This window comes from Cynara cardunculus (assembly GCF_001531365.2).
Source record: "Cynara cardunculus var. scolymus isolate 2C chromosome LG 4, CcrdV1, whole genome shotgun sequence".
Lineage (NCBI taxonomy): Eukaryota > Viridiplantae > Streptophyta > Magnoliopsida > Asterales > Asteraceae > Cynara > Cynara cardunculus.
The window spans coordinates 7977809-8001688 of record NC_037531.1 but is presented as its reverse complement, the minus strand read 5'-3'; the positions used below and the strand labels follow the sequence as shown (position 1 = coordinate 8001688).

General features: G+C 35.6%; 1 protein-coding gene across 3 annotated transcripts; it reads left to right on the top strand.

Annotated features, from left to right (window-relative positions):
• Positions 1-2189: 2189 nt before the first annotated feature.
• On the top strand, positions 2190-22995 carry LOC112511226 (phenylalanine--tRNA ligase beta subunit, cytoplasmic). 3 transcript variants are annotated; one of them, XM_025116759.1, is made up of 19 exons: positions 2190-2441; positions 2530-2585; positions 2668-2771; positions 3361-3490; positions 3593-3708; positions 7066-7132; positions 12694-12735; positions 13840-13881; positions 14089-14165; positions 14624-14750; positions 14844-15011; positions 17373-17501; positions 17894-17995; positions 18874-19008; positions 19297-19371; positions 19589-19696; positions 21493-21588; positions 21666-21749; positions 22865-22995. In XM_025116759.1, the coding sequence occupies exons 1-19, from the start codon at positions 2384-2386 to the stop codon at positions 22934-22936; spliced, it is 1788 nt and encodes a 595-aa protein (XP_024972527.1). In that variant the 5' UTR covers positions 2190-2383; the 3' UTR covers positions 22937-22995. The 3 variants fall into 3 exon arrangements, with proteins under 3 accessions (XP_024972527.1, XP_024972528.1, XP_024972529.1); XM_025116760.1 differs by lacking the exon at positions 17894-17995; XM_025116761.1 differs by lacking the exons at positions 21493-21588; positions 21666-21749; positions 22865-22995 and having other exon boundaries at positions 19602-19688.
• Positions 22996-23880: the final 885 nt, after the last annotated feature.

Genomic DNA, 23880 nt, shown 5'->3' with positions numbered 1-23880 from the left:
TCCAATGGTCATTAACCTAAGCTTAATCATGCATTTTTACTCCTTTCGACATTTAACCGAACAATTGGTGTACGGTTAAACATTTACCCACAATCTAATCACATTGAAACTACAATATACCCTTTTTATTTCTACATCAATATAACCAGTTCTAGCATTCTAAACATCAAATATATCATGATTTTGACAACATCAATCCGTAAACTTAGACATAAACACAGTTTATAAACCAGTCTAAATAACCCTAAAATAAACACCATAATGAAAACTGAATGAAACTTATACCTTTAAGAAGGGTTCGTAGAGTGGATTCCGAATATATATTTGTTACTTCAATCCCCTTAATAACTTGACGTGAAATTTAGAGAGAAATCGAGAGATTTAAAAGGAGAAATAACGAGAAAATGAGACGTATATAAATTGGCGGTTCATAACCGCCTACGCACATATATATATATAAAGTTTAACCATTTAGCGGTTTTTACCCTTCAAGTCTATATTTTCAACTTTTACGTCAAATTAGATATAAACTCATTTTTGACGCAAAACTCGTCTGAAGTACAAGTTGGTATAACATAGGGTACAAATATGTTATGCATAATTCTACCAAAAATTTACTTAATCCAGTTTGTACGAGTTAACGAAACACGAATATTATAATGTATTTTCCAAACCAAATACTTTAAATCTGCACTTTTCACCAAATACTCTCCATTTATAAAATAAATCATCAAAAGAGCTCACCTTTATGATTTATTTACTCAAATGTCCAAAAACCAAAATATAAGGACTTTATATGATTTATAAAACCAAATATACCAAAATATGCAAAACTCATCAAATAACCTACACATTTGATAAATAGCTACCATAACATGATAATACTTAGACATTTTGGCGTGTACATAGTTTTCACAAATCAACTTGAACTCACCTTACTAGGTTAAGTTAAACCTAGTTTCCAAACCCATCTATAGCTTCCAAAATGATGAACAGTTGAGATCGACAAGCAAACATCCCCAAGAAATCTTCTCAAAGCCATAAACCAAGTCAAAAGATACCAGACATTATCTCGATATTTCAATTCCACCAAAAACCCCAAACTTAGATCACAAAATGCTAAAAATGCTTACCTCTTCCAAATCTTTAGATCAACAAATATGATTCTTCAATCTCCAAGCCTTTCCTTTCATTTCCTTCAAAAGGCTCATAAAAACCGGCTCCAAGGTTGCCCAAATCACACATGGCGAAGAGAAACAACTAAGAAAGGAAATAGGGAAGAAAACTGTTGATCCGCACTCTCTCAGTAATTTGATCATGATCCTTTTTACCTATCAAAAAGTACTTGGTTCTGATTATTCAGTTTCAACGATCATCTCTAAGTCTATTCAATGATCGTTGAACATGTATTGTAAATATCGAGGAACAAATATTTTTATTCAAGAAGACAAAACTCACACCACAAGAATCTTTAGTGATGTCGAAGATAAAGTTGGAGATAGAGACAAACAGTTCGTGATTTGAAACGGTTCCAGTGAAAACAAACTTGTCTACAAACATGTGTAAAGTCTACTCAAGATTCAGCAAACACCGAAGAAACTTTAGAGTTGTTCCAGTATCAACAATCAAATGAATTTTGTTAATCAAGATTAGTTTTTGTCTTATTCCCTTGCATAAAGGACAAACCCATACCTCTAAAGTAAAACACTCGTACGAAGTCATTCTATTATCTCCAAACGTGCTTACCTACTTTGTGAATGACTACTGTTCATATACAAAAATCCTGTATATCTATTTATTATGAGACGACTAATTATTAGCTAAAAGTGGCAATATTATTGATTATTCCTTAGATAGCATTTTGGTACGCAAGCATACCCCACCCGAGACTTCCATATCGTCTAAATATTAAACAATGAATTTTTATTTTGTTTCATGTTGCACCAAATCTGAAACAGTGGATTAGCTTATGATGATATCAAAACACAGTAAGTTGATACGTATTTTCTTTCATTCAAACATTAAAATTTTCTTACTGTTAACTCCAAGCTACCTGTAAAACAGGTGGTCATCTTAGGATTAGTCGGTTCACTTAACAAAATGGATATAAGTTAATAATATTTTTTCTTAAAAGTGTCGATACTACATCGAAATAATGTAATAAGTTAGAAGGAGTCTCGTTAAATCTTTGTTGGTTCGTTTTCAACTGTTCGGTGTTAGTCTGCTGATCTTACCGGTGGTAAACCCTAAGCGTAACCAATCTCCCAAAACCCTTCTATCGGACGCCTCCATTTCTACTCCCTTCCAAATTGAACTTCTTCTGAACATTATCTTATAATTTCAAGTTCAATTTGCAAGGGAAAATCCGCCATTTCGATCCATTATGCCTACAATTAGCGTTGGAAGGGACCTTCTTTTCGAAGCCCTAGGACGCACTTACAGTGAGTTTGAATCTGAATTTTATTCTATTCTCTTAATTTTTTAACAGTTCCCCTTTAATTTTATTTTCTCTCATTTTCTTTATGTCAGCACAAGATGAGTTCGAAGAATTATGCTTTGAATTTGGAATCGAGCTCGATGATGTGGTAAATGTTTGCTTGTCTTAACCCATCTGTATGTATGTAAAATGTGCATGATTTATCTAGTTTTATGCATATGATATGCCAGACGACAGAGAAAGCAATTATAAGAAAGGAGAAACACCTAAAAGAAGAGGAAGAAATTGGTGGCGATGAAGAAGTAATCTACAAAATTGATATCCCTGCCAATCGGTAATGTTAGCTGTCACTCGTGTTGTTCATTCTTGAACGTTTTGGCTTAGTGTGTGATGTGTCGGACAAATCAACAATAGCAATGGATAAGCTTTGATGACTATAGGCCAGCTTTGGCTTGGTGTGTGGTTTGCCAAACAGATCAATAAGGCTGTGAGATAGCACCCTCTGATGTCAATTTGTCTGATCTATTGAATTTAAGAGTACTCCCTTACAGCCAAGTTGAGAAAAGAAATAAAGATTCACTTTGGTTTTTGATGTCAAATGAGCTAAATTTGAAAGTGAAAATTAATATGAATTTTATATGGTTAACATAAAAATTTAAGTATTTAACAGCAGGAATAAAATTTAAAGACGTGCTACAAAATAAAAAACAGTATAGTTAAATTTCTAAATTCTATAACCATTTTACATTTGAGAAGTTAACAAATGTTCAAACAAAAAAACTAAAGTGTAGCTCTTACATATGGGAGGGAGTGTGAAGTATGGTCGTTTGGTAGTAATGTTTGACATGGATCTTATTACCTTTTTTACTCAGAGGTCGAAGGATCTCAGTCAGTTATATATAAAATGCTCATTTATTATGCAGATATGATTTGCTTTGTCTGGAGGGACTTGTTCAGTCCCTGCGCATTTTCTGTGGGGTTGATTCAGTACCTAAATACACACTTGCTGATATTAGTAAGGAATTAATGCTTAAAATGCATGTAAAACCTGAGGTATTTATCCCCTAGACCCTAAACCGTTTCTGGTGTGCTATGTATATTTAAAGCACAAGAGCTCTTTATTTTCATGTATATAGATGATCTTCTTTTTTCCAGACATCTGTCATACGTCCGTATGTTGTTTGTGCTGTTTTGAGAGGCATAACTTTCAATGAGGCTAGATATAACAGCTTTATCGATCTCCAAGATAAGCTTCATCAGAATATATGCAGGTAATATGTGGATACGAATCTTACTTTTGTTGTAGTGTGCCTTTAAATACACACACATACTTTTGCTGTGTTGGTACCTTCAAAAATAATTTTGCTGGCTCTAAATGTTGATTGTTCTTCATGCATCATTGACCGCAAATTAAGTAGCATGAATACATGATACACTGTATCAACTATCAAGTATGAATCCTATTTGCTAATTATGTTTAAACTCTTTTTAATATACCTTTTATTTGTAGTAGCATCGTATCAATTGTAACTTACCTGTTAGTGTCCACTTTCTAATTTGTTGGTAGACACTAATTCCAATGCTAATTAGTGTGCGTTTTAAGTTTCTTGGATGAGTCCGAGCCTTCAAAAACGGATGATAATTGGTATACTAATGCATGCACTACTTAGCCTTTTATGTTTGATTAGTTAAGAGGTAGGGCCATTTAGACTTTTTGGTTTTTCAATTTTCCAGGGGCACTTATGTCTTATTGTTATCTTATTTGGTAAGAGGTAAACCAACATCTTATTTGCCTCATATTGTTCTCCAAACTCTCATAAATTGTGTTTCTCAATCGGTAAACCTTAATCGATCATTTCTCTCGGTCGGTCCTTACCAAATTGATCATCACCTCTCTCGATTGATGTATTTTAATAGGATTTAAATGTATTAAATATCGTTAATGACATATTTTCGTTTAAATAAAATGTTAATTATATAATTTAGATATAAATTTATGATGAATAAATATGTGAAATTGTATAATTTTATTTACAAATTCAACACTATAATTTTCTAATGGGTAAAATAGACAATTTAAACAAATTCAGACATTTATTAGTTTATAAAAACAAACAGTCTTAGTAATTCAGATTTAAGACTTAACACCACCTCTTATCAATCAGAAGTAAAATAAGACTTCAGACTTCGGTACCTCTTAAAAACAAACGCCACCTTACTCTCATGTATGAATGTAAGCATATCAACATAAGTATTATATTTGAGTAAAAAAATAGCTGCCTATGTTGGTTTATCAAGTACGATCCTTTTGGCCTTGGAGGCTGTAATTGAGAGAGACCTTACTTACAGTGACAGTCCTTAATCCTGTATGTGCTATTCATCTCTTATAAGACATTGAACCACCGAGATTCCATCGTCCAATAAAGCAGTTGAAGTTCACTTCAATCAAGCATTCTTACCTTTATCCACCTTAATGTTTATCATTTCTGTCAACACACAACTGGCTCTTTCTTTTGTGCCCTCAAATTTAGTTATGTTGTAATGGAAAAATCAACAAAAAATTTACATATAAAATTAAATAATTAGTTACTGATTTTCTTATTGCTTGCTTTCTACTAGCTAGGTTTTTATTGAATGAGATTGCTAGTATTCAATTTTTTTTTGGGCAAAGAAGAAATTATATAGATTGAGATCCAAATTGGACCTACACTTGAGTGAGGCAAGATGTCTTGTTACGGTTGGATAGAAAGCTACTCAACTTGATAGTATGTAAACTTATCGAGATTTCTGCCCAAAACAAATAAACATTGAAATTCTAATGAAATTGAGCATTACACATGAAACACTAAGATTGGCTTGGACTTGAACCCACAAGATATTTTGCTTGGTTCTAAAATTACACCCCTTAAAAACCAACTTGCCACCGAAGAATACCAACTTGAGAACCTTATTGGAAAAGCGCTGGGTGAGAACCAAAAAGCTATCGTAACAAAGCAATGGAGAACCTTACTACAGAGACAAGACAACCCAACAAGAAATTGAACTGAACATGTACACCCCTTGAGCCTAGCTTGCGTTAGATCCAACTAAACACAACGAACATCTGCAAGCTTGATTACAGTAATCAGTTTTGATGACCTAATTTGCTTTCGATGCCATGACTTCCAATGGGCAGCAAGAAAGGGTAAAACTGCTTGAGTAGACCCCACAACATTTTCATCTCTATCAACATGCCGCAACCACAAGTAATAGGGCAGACACCTCAAAAGATCAAGATACTGACATGTAGATGTTTGAATAAACATTACCTTTTATCTTTCCGCGAATTGATGGTTATATTCTATTATCTAGTTACTTTTGGAGATTATAGGGGAGATTTGAGTTACCGTGGACGGTTGATGCCTTAGGTACATCCATAACGGAAGTAGTTGATAAACACAAACACCATGTCCATGATAGTTTTCAAGGCCACCAATTACTCATGAGTGGACAAGGCTATAGAGAGTTGGGTGGTCAAGAAAACTTTGAAAATAGTAGGTGAATCATCAAATATGTGAACGGCTCATGGAAAGGCGGAAAGGGAGAACTGGAATTGTTGATGGAGGAGTCAAGACCTGTGAAACAGTGACGATGAACATCTTTTTCAGTGGTAGGTAAATGCAGATGAAGAGATGAGGGGACACCACAAAAAGATTAGGACAACCACCGGTCATGAAAGCTAGTGATGCTGTAAAGAGATATCTTGACCTATAGCTGACAAGAGAGTTTTGAAGGAGGATGTAAATGCAGATGAAGAGATGAGAGATACCATAGAAAGATTAGGACAACCACTGGTCATGAAGGCTAGTGATGCCTTAAAAGAGAGAGCTTGACCTATAGCCGACAAAGGGACTTTTGAAGGAGGATGTAAAAATCGATGATGAACCGCAATTGAGAGAGAAGAAGAAAAGGCCATAGACTATGGGAAAGCGAGAAGGGAGGGGGAAAGAAAAAGGGCCCTGTTGTTGGCTTGTAGACCAATGTCCGAAGGCTTTGTATTTGAAGTTTGAACCTTAGTTTTCTTTATAGGTGATGACTGGTTATCAAAAATTGATGCAATTGCCCTGTCACATTTTTATTCAACATGTCATTGATTCTAGTACCCTTCTGCAACTATTGCATATTCCCACTGATTAATAGAAGGAAAGGAGATCAGAAAAATAGGCGGACGACTTATGAAACCAACCAGCAAAAAGCATTAACGTTGCAAAGATCAATGCACCAATTGCAGTATGGGGGAGTTGTGCAAGAGGGAGCTGCTGCCCTAGTCGAAAGTTGAAGAAGATCGATTTTTCCGTATCCAAACTAATACCAATCCAATCCATTTCATGATGCCATACATTTTCTAACTTTTTTTTGTTTTCTTGTTTCCCTTCCTTTCATTTTCCACATGCCATCTTTCATATGAAGAAAGTTGTATATGAGCATCTTTGTATAAGTATGACAACCTGCAACAAGACTAGAGGCTTTCCAATTGGTAGCATTGGCTTTAAATTTTGTTTTACCCTATATGTGTAGCATTACTTTACATTCTTGTCCTCTTTATATTAGTCATCTATCATCTTGTTCTCATTTATTCAATTTTGTAGACGAAGAACTCTTGTTGCCATTGGAACTCATGACTTGGACACAGTAGAAGGCCCATTCACATATGAGGTTTGTGATTTTGTTAAATACATTCATATGGAGGTCCTTGGTCTGACATTCTTTCATTTTATCGACATATTGAAATGGATACAACTTAATTCGGAAGCATGTTTACTTAATGTTGCTATTTTAATGCCATTAACATGTATTTTACTCAAATTATTTGTTACTTAATAAGTCCAACCAAGGCTAGGAATATTGACACCAAATATACTCGTATTTTGGTTGCATGAGGTAAATTTCTAAAGTTGTTTGCCTCACAAAGCTCTATATGATGATCATATCTACATTCGTGAAACTGTATATGCTTTGAATCATATTGCAGAGAAGGTGTTGCATATTTATCTTTGCAACCTTCCCTTTGTGGCTTTCATTATCTACAAGGCTTTGTATGCTATGCTATATTTGGCCCAAATTTGTGCACACAAAGTAGTGTATGTGCAAAAGCACGAAGTAATTTTTATAACCAAGTTGTGTTCAAGATTTCGTATGTTATGTTTGAAAAGCTACTCATTATTTCACAAATGTCCTCTTTTGCATTAAGACACTAACGACATGTTTTTGAGGATACCAATGTTGTGATTTGCATCTATGCTATTATCTTTTTAATGCGATTATACTATAGAAAGAGGAGATAGAGATGTGTTTAATGGTATCTTAATTCAATGCAACACTCTAGTGGTTATGTGCTTTATTATCATCGTGCATAGTGGCCTTGATAGAACAAAAGAAATTAATATTTGGGAAATAAGGTAACCATTGCTGATTGGAAGAGTGAAAAATCCTATTTTTGATCCTGCTTACATTTATCATAGAACACATTTATATCTAATCTTTCTATATTAACATGATGATGGCAACTTTAGTTGTTAGGAGTTAGGAACTATAAGATATGATGATCATGTTTGGACAAGTACTTATGAAGGTCTTTTCTTATTAGAGATTACATTTTTAGAAAGAGTCCGATCACCGAGGACGTTAGTCAAAGAATATGCGTAGGGTGATTGAAATGGCAACATGCTTTGAAGTCTCATGCAATAAAAAATCCCATTGAAACTAATAGGTAAGATCTTTATGATGTTGTGAGACCAAAAATGGTTTACGAGGACAAAATGTTAGGCAACAAAAGGCAACATGTACACATGACTAGTGGAGCAAAAATGCAAAATTTTGAGGTGAGATACGTGGGCACATAATGATAGATTGGACTAGAAATGGGGATATACAATAAACTATTTTTGGATGACACTAGTTGTCTAGTTGAGATGGTGAGGCAACACCATTGTGGTGGTTTGGTCATCTTCAATGTAGACCTTCAATCTTTAGATGCTTAGAAAACGAGACTTGTGCTAAGAAGCCATCAAGCAAGTAGATGTTTGCCATAATTGGCATGGGCATGAGTAATGCCATTCATGTCTGTAACCGTAGAGAATGTTGGCTTCTTGGTTGCATTGCTAAATTATCTGTTTTATTCTCACTTTAACCTACATGAATTAGTTTGGAATAAGAGGACGGTTCTTGTGTCATCTTGCTTACCAACAAAAAATATCTAAACTAGAGTCTTCAAAATTCAATGAATGATGAATTTACACGAAATGTAAGGTTGGATAATTGGTTATGGATTGTTAAGGTCTAATTTGGGGATTGGTAGCGGGTTTGCTTGTGCAACAACATTAACTTAAAATTCGGGTACAAAATGAATTATGCATAACATGACATAAACATATAGAAATCATACTAGGGATCTTAGGCATCATCTTGAGCAAAGATGTAGCACCATCATATGAAAGTCTTACTCTTGTTCACTTATATCTACCTATAAAAGGCTAATTTCAAGATGATAAAGATGTGATCCTCAAACTTCGACACTGACATATTGGCAGATTCTTAGGGACCCCTTACTGGACTCCTGCCCTGGAAGGATGCTATTAGTTAYGTTGGCTAGGAGTAAAGGGGTAGGATGGGTAGTTGTTTTTATAAGGTTGTAATAACAGTAGTSAWTAGGGGCAGGGGCATTTTTGGAATTGTTAGCATTCTGTTACAAGGGGTAAAGAAGGAAAAGTAGCAGGAGTAATCTGTTAAATAGGTATGAGGGGTGTAGGAGAGGGTATCTGATTTGTAAACACTGTTTTGGCGTGAGCCTAGGGAGACCCCAGCTTCTCCTCGAATTGCTGGAAACCTTTAATCAAATATCAATTTCATTCTATGTTCATCTGAGTGTGTATCAATTGGTATCAGAGCGAGATCGAACCTGGAGATGACAACCGGTGTCTTGAGTGGAAAGGAATCGGAGGATGACATTAGCTTTCTTCATAAGGGCATGAAATCGTTGAAGGAGGATTTCAAATCCTTGTGGAGGGATATGGAGACTGTGAATAAGATGATGGATAAGCTACTTAGATCATATGAAGAGCCGTTAAAGAAGAAGACCCCACATTTGAGATAGAAGAAGAGGATGAGAGGGTCCAGGACTTTCACAATGTGAGGAGGGAAGAGAAGAAGAAAGGAAAAGAGAAATTAAAGAGGTTAGGGTTCTCGGCAAACCTAATGATGGTCATTCAGATCCATCTCGATACCTGTAGAATTTGGCTATGGGGAAAGCAACACCTCAACCGCCGCTCTCTCTCTCCTCCTCAACCAAACGTTCACGCTACCTTCCAGAAATCATACCAGCATAACAATCAAGGTTGTCAGAGAACCACCACCATTGCAACGGCCTTTTCTATGCCGCTGCCAATCCCTCAACCATCGGCACTCTATCCTTTATTGTCATCGACCGCTCCATCGTCCAAAGGGACGAATGCGTTGTCGGCATTTGAGCCCACTTTAGTGATCCCTAAGCCCAAGCAAGTCACTGAGATGTCAACCAAGCCTGTATTGGTGATTTTATGGCCCAAGCCCAATCCAGTGAATTTATTTTTGCCCAAGTCTGTCCCAAACTTAGTACATACTCTTATTTTATTGACAGACCCTCTTTTGACATCGACTCATGGGAGAGATTGTTTGGGCGATGTTCATTGGAAACGATCACCTCGTACAAATCCTCTCGTTATGTTCCTGAATCTATACCAGCAACTACAAAAATTGAAGCCGTTGGCAAACCGCTACCACCATGGCTGTCACCTAAACTTTTGAAAGACCATTAAAGTTGTATTGTGGGCCATGGATTGGAATTTGTTTTGCGCACTCGTGAGGACAAGTTGTTGATTGCGTTTTTTGGTTATGATGACTCAAACTAGGATCCTATGGAGCTACAGTGCAGATGACAAGAGGGGAAAAGTTGTGCCCTACGACACATGATGGGATTGCCTGGTGATGATTCACCTGTTCTTGTTGGATGCATCTTTACAGGAGATTCTGGTGCTGATCTAGAAAGCCTTAAATCACTTGCTGAGGATTCTTTCAACGGGGGTGTTCGGTTTATCGTTGTAGGGATTAGCAAATTTTCTGGCATGAACCGAGTTATAATGGAATTGTTCCAGGGAAGTCCCAAGGATAGAAATGTTAAACTTCTTGACAAGTATGATGAATCTCTCTCACATTTAGTCTATGCTAGATTTGACATTATCGTTGGCTCTTTCAATGATTCAGTTATCCAAGTACCACTCAAGGAGAAGTATGAAAAAGCTGAGTTTACTTGCTCATATGGAAAAGAGGGTTGTAATGGCAAAATCTATGTTGGAGTCGACATTGCAACACAATTTGACCAAATTAAAGCACCAACTCTAGGGCAAAGTCATCCCATGTCTCCAAGGGACAACAACAAGAAAAACAACAGTTGCAGCTGCAACAATTCAAGAAAGACGGATATATTTTAGTTGGCACTTGGATGATGCGCGAGGGTGGATTTCGAGCATTCCATTATGATAAAAGATTCTCAAAATGAGAGCGCTGAATCCGCAATGACTGAATGGCTTTTGGGTACATCGGCTCCCCATGCAATTCCTAGAAGCGACATGCAAACCGACATCAATCAGAGATTGAGTTTGATCAAAACCATAGGAGTGTTGGCTTCAAAAGGTAATCATCATCCCAATCCATATTGAAAAGTTTTTGGTTTGTCTAGAAGAGGCTATAAAGAAGGGCATACTAGTGGCTTATGTTTGTGAACTAATGTTGGTGGGAATCAAGGATACAAGTTTGCTGGATTTCAAGATGAACCGAATGGATTTACTCTGGAAGCGTATTGGAGAGCTCTTGGATTGGGCAACAATTCTTTTTGTTTCACTTACATTCATCAAGAACTCACCATCATCACTAGTCTTTGATGCAAACCATTTGGGATCATTTTTCTTCCGATTTTTTGCCACCTTGAGGACAAGGTCGAAGTTTGGGGGGCGGGTATTGATATACCCCGGAAGGATGCTATTAGTTAYGTTGGCTAGGAGTAAAGGGGTAGGATGGGTAGTTGTTTTTATAAGGTTGTAATAACAGTAGTGAATAGGGGCAGGGGCATTTTTGGAATTGTTAGCATTCTGTTACAAGGGTAAAAGAAGGAAAAGTAGTAGGAGTAATCTATTAAATAGGTGGGTGTTTGAGAGGGTATCTGATTTGTAAACACTGTTTTGGCGTGAGCGTAGGGAGACCCTAGCTTCTCGAATTGCTGGAAACCTTTAATCAATATCAATTTCATTTTGTGTTCATCTGAGTGTGTATCAACTCTTTGACCGACTCTTTAGCTAGAGTCTTTAATAACACAATTAATAATGCTTATATTGGACTCTTAGTATGTTGCTATTACACACTTTTGGCTGCTACTGTCTTGAGCTTTAAAATAACAATTAAAAAGATGTCTTCTAACTGAATTTGTATGGACTCCAATTTCAATCCTTCCAAATAGCAATATGAGATTGATATTTAGCCTTTCCCATTAATATAGAAGTTCTAAACCCTACATGGCATTGTTTTTTTTTTTTGATTAACCTGGATATCCAACCCGCTATGCGAGCCGACTAATCCCAGGGCGACCACCTGCGTTGCAGATAGCCCGGAGTCACCGCATTTGAACCTCCGTGGCCACTAGGGGATTTTTATTCCTCCTTGGATTTGAACCTGGGACCTCCTGGTACTTTTGACCACCTAGCATTGTTGTTTTAGTATTGCATCTTATGTAACACATCAATGCACATTGAAATATTAGTAAACAGTAATTTTTTTCCTTGTGCTTAATTCTTTTATGGGTTCCAGTGTTTGATAACTATCATTATTTCAGTTGGAATGCCTTGACAACTTGAAGGATCCAATAGACAAGAATATACTTGACTTTTTTCCAAGGGATCTTGCTTGTACCTTTGGATTGCCTTGTTAAATGTTGGGGAGTTGATGACACATGTATGCTACTATATTCTACCCCAAGAAATAAAAGAACAAACAAGAATTAAAGAAGAAAGAAGAAGAATCATACCTATCGATCCTAAAGCCCACTAGGAATCTGTATATCCATAAGTGCTTCAAAGAACATACACATATATGATCAATTATTTTAGTTGTGTGGTTGCAATTATAGAAAGTGAATACCAATATGTTTATAGTTTAATGCTTTATCTTTTATCTATTTTTAATTTGTGCAGGCTCTGGCACCATCAGAGATAGAGTTTAAGCCATTAAAACAGGTAAAAAATGACTATTATATGATTTGATTTGTGCATATTTTTGCATACACTATATATAAAATCACTCATGAGTGTGGTCTTTACTTTCAAGTATTGGGATTTCCAGACAAAGTCATATCTAATGTTGGGAAAATATGGTCTTTATGATGAGTATATATTATTATTGGTTACGTTCACGTGTTGCCAATCGGTTTCAAGTTGCAACCATGGAGGAGTGTAAGGTTACTTCACAGATGTTAAATATGTATCAGCTCAACATCATTTCAGAAATGCAGGGATTACCTAGGTTTATATATCATGTCAAACAAATGATATATTTGCAAGTAAGTCTTGAACTCCTTGCTAGCAATGAATAGGGAAAAGCCCTCATCATGAAGATATAACTTATGTGATGTGTATATAAGAGTGTGTGTGTGTGCCTGCACGTGTGCACTTAAATAGATTAGAATTCAACCAAGGAACACCCGTGTGTGAAAGCTAAAGATAGAAAATAGTCAATCGATTGTTTGGAATTTCAGAGGGGGGGGGGGTGGTATTATCTCATGTTTAGAAGTTAGGAGTGTAGGTGGTGGTTGACATCCTCCATTTCAGATCATAATATCGAGAAAAAGCTTTGATGGTGTCACTTCTCTATAGAAGACAACTAGAGTGTAAAGAAGACAAAGGCACAAATCTTTAATGAGTAGCCTGCCTTTGGTTGATTTTATGTTACAGACTAGCATGTTAATGAATCAATTTGATTTTATGCTGGAGAGATAAACGTGTAGCCTTAATATTTTAGTGAATATTTGGTGTAGGCCCAAGGCAATGTTGGTGAATATTTCATTTTAGTTTTCCCTAAGATAAGTGTGCACTCTCGAAAGTTAGTGTCTACTTTCCACTTCTAGCCTTAATTATGAGATGGAGAAATTCATTACTCCCTCTATTATTAAGGCTAAAATTGTCATTTAGTCAATTAAAAAAGTGTAGTAGTTACACATCTTAAAAAACGTTGCCCTTTTCATTGTGGACATTTATTTTGGGACAGAAACTTCTGTATATTTGATAATGATTTGTTCAGTATTAAGAGATTTGCTTATGCAATGGTGATGATTTTTTTTATAGGTGGAAACTTTCCGAGCTGATAAGCTGATGGAGTTTTACAAGGTACATTCTGTGTCTGTGAATATATAGTGGTATGTATGTACAGAATTATCGTTCTCACTGGTCTCCACTTATATTCCATCCAAGCGGCTTTGCCTCAATCTACTACTTCTGTTACTTGTGCATGTGTGTGGTTCTTTTCTGGTTGTGTGAGGGTATTATGCACTTGAAATCAATTTTTGAAGCCTTGTTTGCCTTCTGTTATGACAGTCAGATTTGAAACTGAAGAAGTACTTGCACATAATCGAGGACTCACCTGTTTTCCCTGTTATATATGATCGAAACAGGTATTCTACCTTCTTCCTATAATAGTTATATTCATGCTGATTGGAGTGTTAAGTTTTAACATGTCTGAATCTGTTTTCATTTGAACGATTATAAGGATCAAGTATCAGTAAAAACTAAGTTGGCTATGTTATGAATTAGCAAAACACATTTCAAGGTTTAAAGCATTACATCTATAATTAGTATTAACCCCTTTCATTGCTTTCTTTATTTGCCCTTTGGTACTGTCTGGCTGTGAGTTCTTTATATTTGTTCAGGCTGTTTTATTATAATTTCATGTCTTGTGTTTGGTAAGGTAGCCTTTCTGTCCTGTAGTTTTAAAATCTTTCCTCTATCGTAAATTCATGTTTTATTAAGAGGGTCCGGCCATGCTTTCTACCTTAAATTTTAGGTCCTGTTTTTACCATGTTTACCATTTTGATGATCATATAATCTGAAAAGGACCAATTGATTTTTGCAGAACTGTATTGTCTCTGCCCCCAATAATTAATGGAGCACACTCAGCTATTTCTTTGAAGACCAAGAATGTTTTCATTGAGTGCACAGCCACTGATTTGACAAAGGCCAAGATTGTCTTAAACACAATGGTTAAGCATAGAAGAATTCTGATGCATCTATTGCTTGCTAATCCGTTATTTGAATGACAAGAAATTGATAGGATTCTGCACCGTATACTGTAGGTAACAATGTTTTCTGTGTACTGTCAACGGAAGTTTGAGGTTGAGCCAGTTGAAGTAATATATTCTGATGGAAAATCCAATATTTGCCCTGAACTATCGCCCTACCATATGGAGGTGTCTCTAGCATACATCAATGGTATAGCTGGGGTTTCATTGGAGGCAAATAAGGTACAAAACATGCCATGTCGTCATTCATAGATCTCTACTTGAATGTTTGTTCATTTGTGAGAAGTATAGAAACTCCATATACACGTCTTTCTTCTTCTCATGTAGTGACAGCTCAGGAGGATGAGGATATTTGGGGTTTCCCTCTCCCAGGGGGAGGGTGATGAGCTCTTAAATGCTTATTCTTTTCAATCTTATTTTAAAATGGTCAAAAATCTTACTGGAAACTGAAAAATTAAAACATGCTACATAGTATGCAATAGCCTAACTACAGAACAATTGAGTTCCAACCGACTGCACAAATCTGATAAACCACCCACATTGAGAAACCATCACCTTAAAGCATTACCAAACCCCACATCTTAAGATAACCTGAATATGACCAACTAAGTTGAATAAACTACCGAAAATGCCTATAAGCATCTAACTTGTGGCACCTTGATGTTTTTTTATCACTAGGAAATGTTTTTGCATTCTTTTTTCTAGGTTACAGTTTTACCCATGTCGCCATGTGGTATCAAATTATCTAATATGCTTTTCTACCTTTTCCCCTTTCACTTCATTTGTTCTTGGAAGGAGGGTGGAACCTTTGGTAAATTTTATAAAAATAAAGTAAATTACAACCTAAGGATGGAACTCCACCCACAAGCATTTCCACTCAACCTTCTAGAACAATCCCCAAGGTGAAGTAGGAGTGCACTACTCAAAGTTAAAACAAGTGTGTTTTGACATCCTTCATTCCACATAGCTAGTAACCAACACAGCATCATACATATACAAGCAAAATAACTTACTACCGTAACAACTAGAAATCTTGGGGGAGCCTTCCAAGAGGTGTTGTACTTCATTAGTATATCCTTAAGTCAAGACTGGTCTTGTATTGTCATCATCTTCACAATGGAGAAGAATCTTTCAAAGGTGACCCACCTTTGCTATCAATCGCGCCTGCCTGTGCGTGAAGCTCATCTCATAAATATTTATATTTATGATTATTAATTCTATCATCTTAACACATATCCGATTCAAATCTGAACACATCTTTATGATATAAAAATGTCATAATGTGATCCATACGCAATACAATTTATTTCTTTAACCTTGAAACCATACTTTTTATGAGCTTATTTTTCATGTCTTTGTTCCAAAATATGATGATGGTCGGCTTCTTATAACGTCAAAAAATTACAGTGTCGTTCAACGTTTTCAATTTGGATCAGGCTTATAACATGTTTTCTGTTCTCAATTCTGATCACACTATTGTCATTGTTCTTATTTCAAGCTGTAATATATAGTCCTAGACTTGAAACCACCTGAAGATGTACGACTGTTATGATGGAGTTGATAGTTTAATGTACTTCATGATTTAAGTGCTCGTTTTCTTTTCTATGTGTGTGTATCATCCTTGCATATCTATGGTTTAACGATAAACCATAAAGTTCGGTCGTTTATTTTACGTGTAGCCCCAAAATCAGAACTTGAAAAGACGTCTGAACATGTCAACAAAGGGGCTGAGAATCCCGTTGCTATGAAAGCCTCAGAAGGGTTTACAAGATGAAAGTGTGTATGATACAATGTCTATCAAAGTAAGCTCACACAGGTTACATTCAATAAAAACACTCTTGAAGGGTATGGAGAAAAAGTGCTAACTGAAATTTCCCTAAAATCTGAAACTTAATGTTCCTTTTACACTGTTCAAGAGATGTTTGTGATTAGTTTAGAAAAAGTTCAAAGCTGTTTGGATGATATAAAATATGAATATCGATATCAACCTTTGCGGCCAAGCTCCTAGCACAACTGATGATTAGCAAATTACCAAAAATTGCTCCAGTAAGTATTTTAGTAGTTAGTTGGTCGATTTGATACATTTCTGTTGATCTAAATTTTCCCAGTAACAGTGCAGATACAGAAAAACAATAGATAAACCAAATCGAACAAACCTAGTATCTCACTTGGAGGTAGGGTCAAGGAGTAGGATGTACGCAAACTTTTCCTCTACACTAAGGGGTAGAGATGCTGTTTTTGTTGAGACCTGTAACAGTCAGTAACCACTTTTTTTTTTTTTTTTTTGGGGGGGGGGGTGTGTGGGGGTCGGGAAGCTTGTGAAAACAGGCAACAAGAACGGTAACGATATGTAACAAGAATAGTAAACAATAAGAGTAGTAAGGGCCTATGTGCTTAAAACCAGATAGGGCAAGTGAGGCTGAGGGTGTAGACAGTAACTATTGGATCTCAGTGCCCTCTTTTTTATTGGAAAGTGGTGTTTGTAATGTTTCCAATGTCTCGGTATCTTACATGTTAAGGTATCCACCCAATTCTTTGTTTGTTCACTTACGGAAGATTGTGTTATCTATTTGTATTTTCCAGGTTGCTGGGTTGTTGAACAAAATGCAATTACATGCTCAGCAATCTGTCTCAGTGGACAATGAATGCATTTTCACTGTATCTGTTCCTCCAACCAGAAGTGATGTGCTTCATGCATGTGATGTAGCAGAGGTATGGAATGTAGGGCGATATTAATCGAAGTTTGACTTGGTTCCTATTAGTGTAACAAAGAATTTTTTTTTTCTCAATCAATATAACAAAGTAAAAAATTTCCTATTTATTTACCCATTTTGAACGGTAACCTGTTCATGCTATCAAATGTTACAAGATCACTAGGTTATTGGTCCAAAATGTGTGCAAAATATGAAATTTTGAAACTTTGTTGCTCCAATGAGAGAAAACAATTATTCGTTACATTAAATAGGAACTAAACCGAACTTTTTTGCATTTTGATGCATTTTCCATTTTGTCATTATTATTAACGTCTACGAAGCCATCAATGGCAGTTCCACATTTTCATTAGAACTGACATGAAGTCTCTCTCTTTGTAACAAATTCCTAAGGATGTGGCAATTGCTTATGGCTTCAATGAAATTCCAAAGCGGAAACCTGCATCTTTGAAGCCCTTGCCACTGAACCAGTTCAGTGACCTTATCAGAACGGAGGTAATATAGTGCATTAACGTGTGTATTTAGTGTTTGCTGCTTTAACACTTGAAACTTCTGTTCGTTAACTAAAAGGATCAATTTCATTTAAATTTCTAAAAGTTTTCGACTTAGAGATCAAATTGTTCCCAGTGTCACTTCCTCTTGTGCTTTTGCCTTTGGCTTGTTTAATGCTGTTTTACTAGTTTTAATGGTGTCTTGTTCAAGACTTTGTGTTTCATCTACTTGAAAAGCAGATTCAGTGTTTCCGGGCCCTAGGTGTGAGCCAATCAAAATGAGGCACATGACTTGCACAAATTTCAACTTATGCACACTCACAAATATAGAGCTTATATATAAAATGTATATCCACAAAAAATAAAAGAGTTAAACTATCGAGTAATGATCTCAATGAATGAATATAAATAAATTCATAAGTTTTGATCATCAACAATGACCAAGTAAATGTGGAAACTAAAGGATTTGAATTTTTTTTACATAATTTGACTAAAATGGCAAATAATAATTGCAAATTAAGAGGGTGGTTATTGGTGTCTGCTATAATGCAAATTTCACCATTGGAACTGTCTATTTTAGAGGGCATCATCTAGTGCCATTCTTAGTACTTGAATGGAATAGACTTAGGAATGCTTGAATAGGGAAAGAATAAATAAGGTCCGTCTTCTTCTGGTAGTCTCTCGTGGCCTATGCAGTGTTCATCTTAGATAGTCACGCTTTATGGTTGGTAATATGAAACGAGTCTTTGAGCAAATAGGACATGATATTTGCTTTCAAGAATATTTTGTTAGATTAATTAAGCCTCATCATTGCTAACATCATTTTATGTGATTATCTTATTCGTGGGTGCTTGATATGGTTTTGTTTGCATTTCTCTTTAGATTGCGCTTACCGGTTATACAGAGGTGTTAACATGGATCCTATGTTCATACAAAGAAAATTTCCCCATGCTGAACCGTAAAGATGACAAATCAACTGCAGTTATCATTGGAAATCCTCGATCGGCAGATTTTGAGGTTTGTTTACCCTGTACCTGAAATGGAGTAAAACTTGCCATGAAATTATGTGTATTGGTCAGCACTAAATTTGTCCTTTTTGATAAAGCTTCACCAAGATAACAAATTTGGCGTGTGTAATGCCACCAAATCTATTTCTTAACATTTTAACTATCTTGTTTGATTCATCTGAAGTTTTGTATTTGCTTGACTGCATGTAGTCCTACACATTCAGACAAATTGATTCTTATTTTAGTTGCAATTATATCCTTCCAAAAACTTCAGTCAATTAACTTCTGAACCATATAGGTTGTGCGGAGCAGTCTCATGGCTGGAATATTGAAAACCGTTGCACACAATAAAGATCATCCAAAACCTATCAAGGTAAAGTAGGCTTATTATATAATAGTGTCAGTTCGTCTCGATGATCTTAAGCTTACTTGCATATTTGTTATGCAATAATAATAGCAGCTTTTTTGTCCAAATAAGTTGGAGTAGGTTACAATTGTAAACTTTGGGAACAAAAATATAGATGAGACTGTTGCTTTACTTATAAGTGAGTTCCCATGTTTTTTTTGCTTATTTCACATTGGAACTCTAGATATTTGAAGTAGGTGATGTAACGGTATTGGATGAGTTAAAAGATGTTGGGGCCACAAATCATCGCCAACTGGCAGCTCTTTACTGTGGTGCTACTTCAGGGTTTGAGGTAAAATTCTATTTTCATATATATGTTTGTGCTTTCTTGCTTCTCCCTCCCCCCTCTCTTTTCAGATTAGTACTAAAGGAGTATTAAAAAAATCACATTTCAGATTCATTTGAAAATAACTCATTTTTATCTACTAATATTTCTTTCTTATTCAGTTCCAATAAGTTTTGGTACATGTCTTCACCACATTGTGGAAACTCAAATCTAGTTGGTGGAAATTAAACTTACATTTTAGTTTTACCATTTCCAAATTCCACCTTTATTTGAGAAGATTCTATTGATTAGCTAGAGCTTTTGATAATTATTAGAATATTTTGGCAACCTAAGTCCAAGTTGATCTAAACAGCCACCTAGACGGAAAACACCATTCTGAAGAGTATTTGACAACCCGATACTAGAAAAAATTAACTTCACGATGAATCCATGTCAGATGTGTATCACCTTCCTTCTTTAGAAATAAGCGACATACTCATCAAACTACGCAATATCCGATCTCAAGATCTAACCAATTATTTCATGCATCTCTATTGAAATCTTTTTGCCACACTAGGTAAGAGGTGGCTTGCACCTATTTTTAGCTATACCAAATTGCATTCATACGTACTTCATCTTTTTAGACTTGTCTGGATGGTACAAATACAATCTACAGGTGTATGTCTTCTAAAAATTCTCACTTAGGACCTTTTTATTCAGCTTCTTAGGCACTAAGCATTTCTCAATATCTCAATGAACAACTAATTTATATCACAAACATTTCAAAATAAGTAAATAAATAAGCAAGATTAAGGGGTCTAGGTGAACATAACATGATAATCTTGAGGATTATTGGGATTGAAGGAGTTATAAAACCAAATTAAACCCAACAAACCCAATATATCCTAACCAGAGGTAGGGTCTAGGAGAGGTAAAATGTACGCAAACCTTACCCCTGTCTCAAAGACCGAGAGGTTGTTTTGTGAAGACCCCTAAAATGTTGATGAAAAAGAAATATAAAGCACAACATTACTTTCCATAAAGCACGGAGCAAGGAATTATGTAAATAATTATGAACGAATGCAAAGAGCCCATCTAGCTAAAAAACACAGACTATTGAAATAATTTTCTTATGTTTTCACCTAGGCATCTCCTTGGTGAAGTATGTTGACCATTTTATTTCTAGGATAATTCTGAAATTGTTCTATTTGAAGCTTCTTGATTATATGTATGTCTTCTACTGGTTGATGATATTTCGTTACATGCGGTTTTGTCCACATAATAATTCAACTCTGCTGAGTTTGTTTGATCTTTTACTTTTTCTTATGGGTGTGCAGAAAGTCGTCCGATCCAACTATAACTGACAAAACATGATTGGATCAGATCGGATCCAAATTTTCAACATCCAAATTGGATGAGCCGGTTCTTGGTTGGCAGTCTTGAATCCAATAAAACTGAACAATCCAATCCTATTAGCATTCAATTACTCTTCCAACCACCATGCAATTAATAAATATATATAATTAACTATATTTTACAATGCTTTTAATTGATATTTGTGTGTAGTATTTTTTTAATTAGTTAGGAAGATATATGAATATAATTGGTTGAAATGGTTAACTAATTGGTTGGCAATTGGATCAAAATATTGGATGGAAGCGATCTGATCCAATCATTCATTGGATAGGATTGGAGTGATTATCTAATGTTAATTGGATCGGATCAGATGGCAAATCCAACATCGGGTGGATGATTTGATGGATCGAAACCATATGAATTCATTGGTGTTCAACCAATGAATACCCCTGCTTTCTCTTTTGCAGTTGATACATGGGCTGGTAGACAGAATTATGGAAGTAACTGGTACTCCATTTGTATTGCCTGGAGACAATACTGGTTATTATATCGAGCGTTCAGATGTAAGTACCTTTTTTTATTGTGACTCACTCGTACTTTTTTTTAACCGTTGTGCTTACAACCTTATTATCCGATGAAGGAGCCTGAGTTTTTGTCGGGGAGACAAGCGAACCTCATTTACAAAGGGAAACGCATCGGAACTTTTGGCATTGTTCACCCACAGGTAGCCTTTTAATATCGAATTTGACATTTTTAGTAATTTTGCTACTCCTTCCCGTCTCAAAATAGATGTCCACAATGAAAAAGGCACACAATTTTAGAAATGTGTATCTATTACACATTATCATGAACTAAATGACAATTTTACCCTTTATAATTAACTAAGTGGTGTACATGGTGGCTTACGTGCTATGTAGCGTTTACCATTGAATTAGACAATTCTTAAGTTACTTGATTATCATCCAACCGCTTTAGATGTTTGGTTTTCGTTGTAAGAACATCATTGTTTAAACCAAACCAGACCAAATGAACCCAGAATATCCCACTTGGAGGTGGTGTGTGGATATCAATTGTTGATGGTAATGTGTTTATCCTTTATTGTCCATATCCAAATTTTTAACATCCACTAATGATTTCTAGTGAAGTGGAGAGATCATGAACTTCTTAGTAAGATGTAACCTTTGGAAAATCTTGAATCTACAGTTGTTCATGTACAAATAATTAGATAAAGTGAACTACAAGGGTGGTGTCTGATTGGTTTGAGCTTGGCTTCAAAGGTCAAAAGTACCGGGAGGTCCCAGGTTCAAATCCAAGGAGGAATAAAAATCTTCTTTGTGGCCACGGAGGTTCAAATGCGGTGACTCCGGCTATCTGCAAAGCAGGTGGTTGCCCTGGGATTAGTCGGCTCGGATAGCGGGTTATCCAGGTTAATCAAAAAAAAAAAAAAAAAATTAGATAAAGTGGTGAAATGGACTTTTTTGTTGCTAATTGGTGATAGATTTTGAGTTAGGAAGAAGCATTTTATCTTAAATCTGCATTTAAAAAATGGGGTTGGGTTCCGGTGAGAAGGAGAGTTAAGATGAGAAGCGTAAGAATGGATCTTCACCCTTGGATGCACATTAGGGTGAGATGCACCGAATCAATCCCCAAATCAAGCGCGATTCATGGGTGGGTTTGAGATTAAAGGTGATGAAAGGTCCAGATTCCTTCTTACGCTTCTCACTTTAACCCTCCTCCGCCTTAAAAACGAAGGTTATTCTTCTAAATAACCCTGTGGATCAGTTCAGTTTCGTCACCTGCATTGTTTTTTTATGATTTTTGTTTTTATGCAACTTTCAGGTGCTGGAAAACTTTGACATACCGGATCCATGCTCGTTTGTGGAGCTCAACATGGAGAGCCTCCTGCTATAGTCAATAAATAATCTTGGATTAATGTTTTGTTTTATATATCAAAAGAAGTAAAATCTTAATTTGACATTTTTTTTGTTGATATATATATATATATATATATATATATATATAAAACTACTTTTTAGTCAAGCCATGTCTAAGATGGCTGTTTTTGAAGAAAACAGAGATAGGACCAAGATTTTGTTATGGTTTCTTTTGTGACCAATCTTTGACGTTTCACTTGGTTTATGTGTTTGTGTTCGTGTCCTGGTTCTGGTTCTGGTTCTGTTGGGCGCATATGTAAATAATCGGAAACAAAGAATTTTGCAACATTTGTTAGAGGTATTGACTTCTTAAAATAACAAAGAGTTGTATAGGGTCGTATTTCCTACCGTTTTTGGCATATTATAGATGGCAAGTACGTCATAAAATGTGGAATAAACTTTTGTTTGAATAACCTTTCTTTAAACTTACATGAATATTTGAGAACCACTGGATCAACATTAATGAGATACACTAAATCAATTCATTTTTAAAGCGTAATTCATGGGTTGTTTTTGGAATAAAAGTGATCAAAGGTTCAAATCGCTTCTTACACTTCTCATCTTAACTTCTATTCTCATACGATCATTCATCTATATATAACAAGTAGTCATATATAGATGCATTTATGGAGTTGATATCCCTTCAGAACTTTTCACTTTCATAAAAGAATAATATAAGCTTCACCGAAGCGAAATATTCGTAGAAAACAACAAAGCATTTACATAAAATTTACAGTAAACGTAACAACCGTTTATTACATAACAATGAGACATTCACAAGAAACTACATAAATTTCACATAAAAAACGAAACATTTAGTCAAGATGGGCATAGAATTGGGTTTACTGGTTTAAAGATCAACCCTTATCTCATTTCTCCCCCTTCGGTCATCAATGTAGGGTTGTTGTTCAGTGTTCTTGT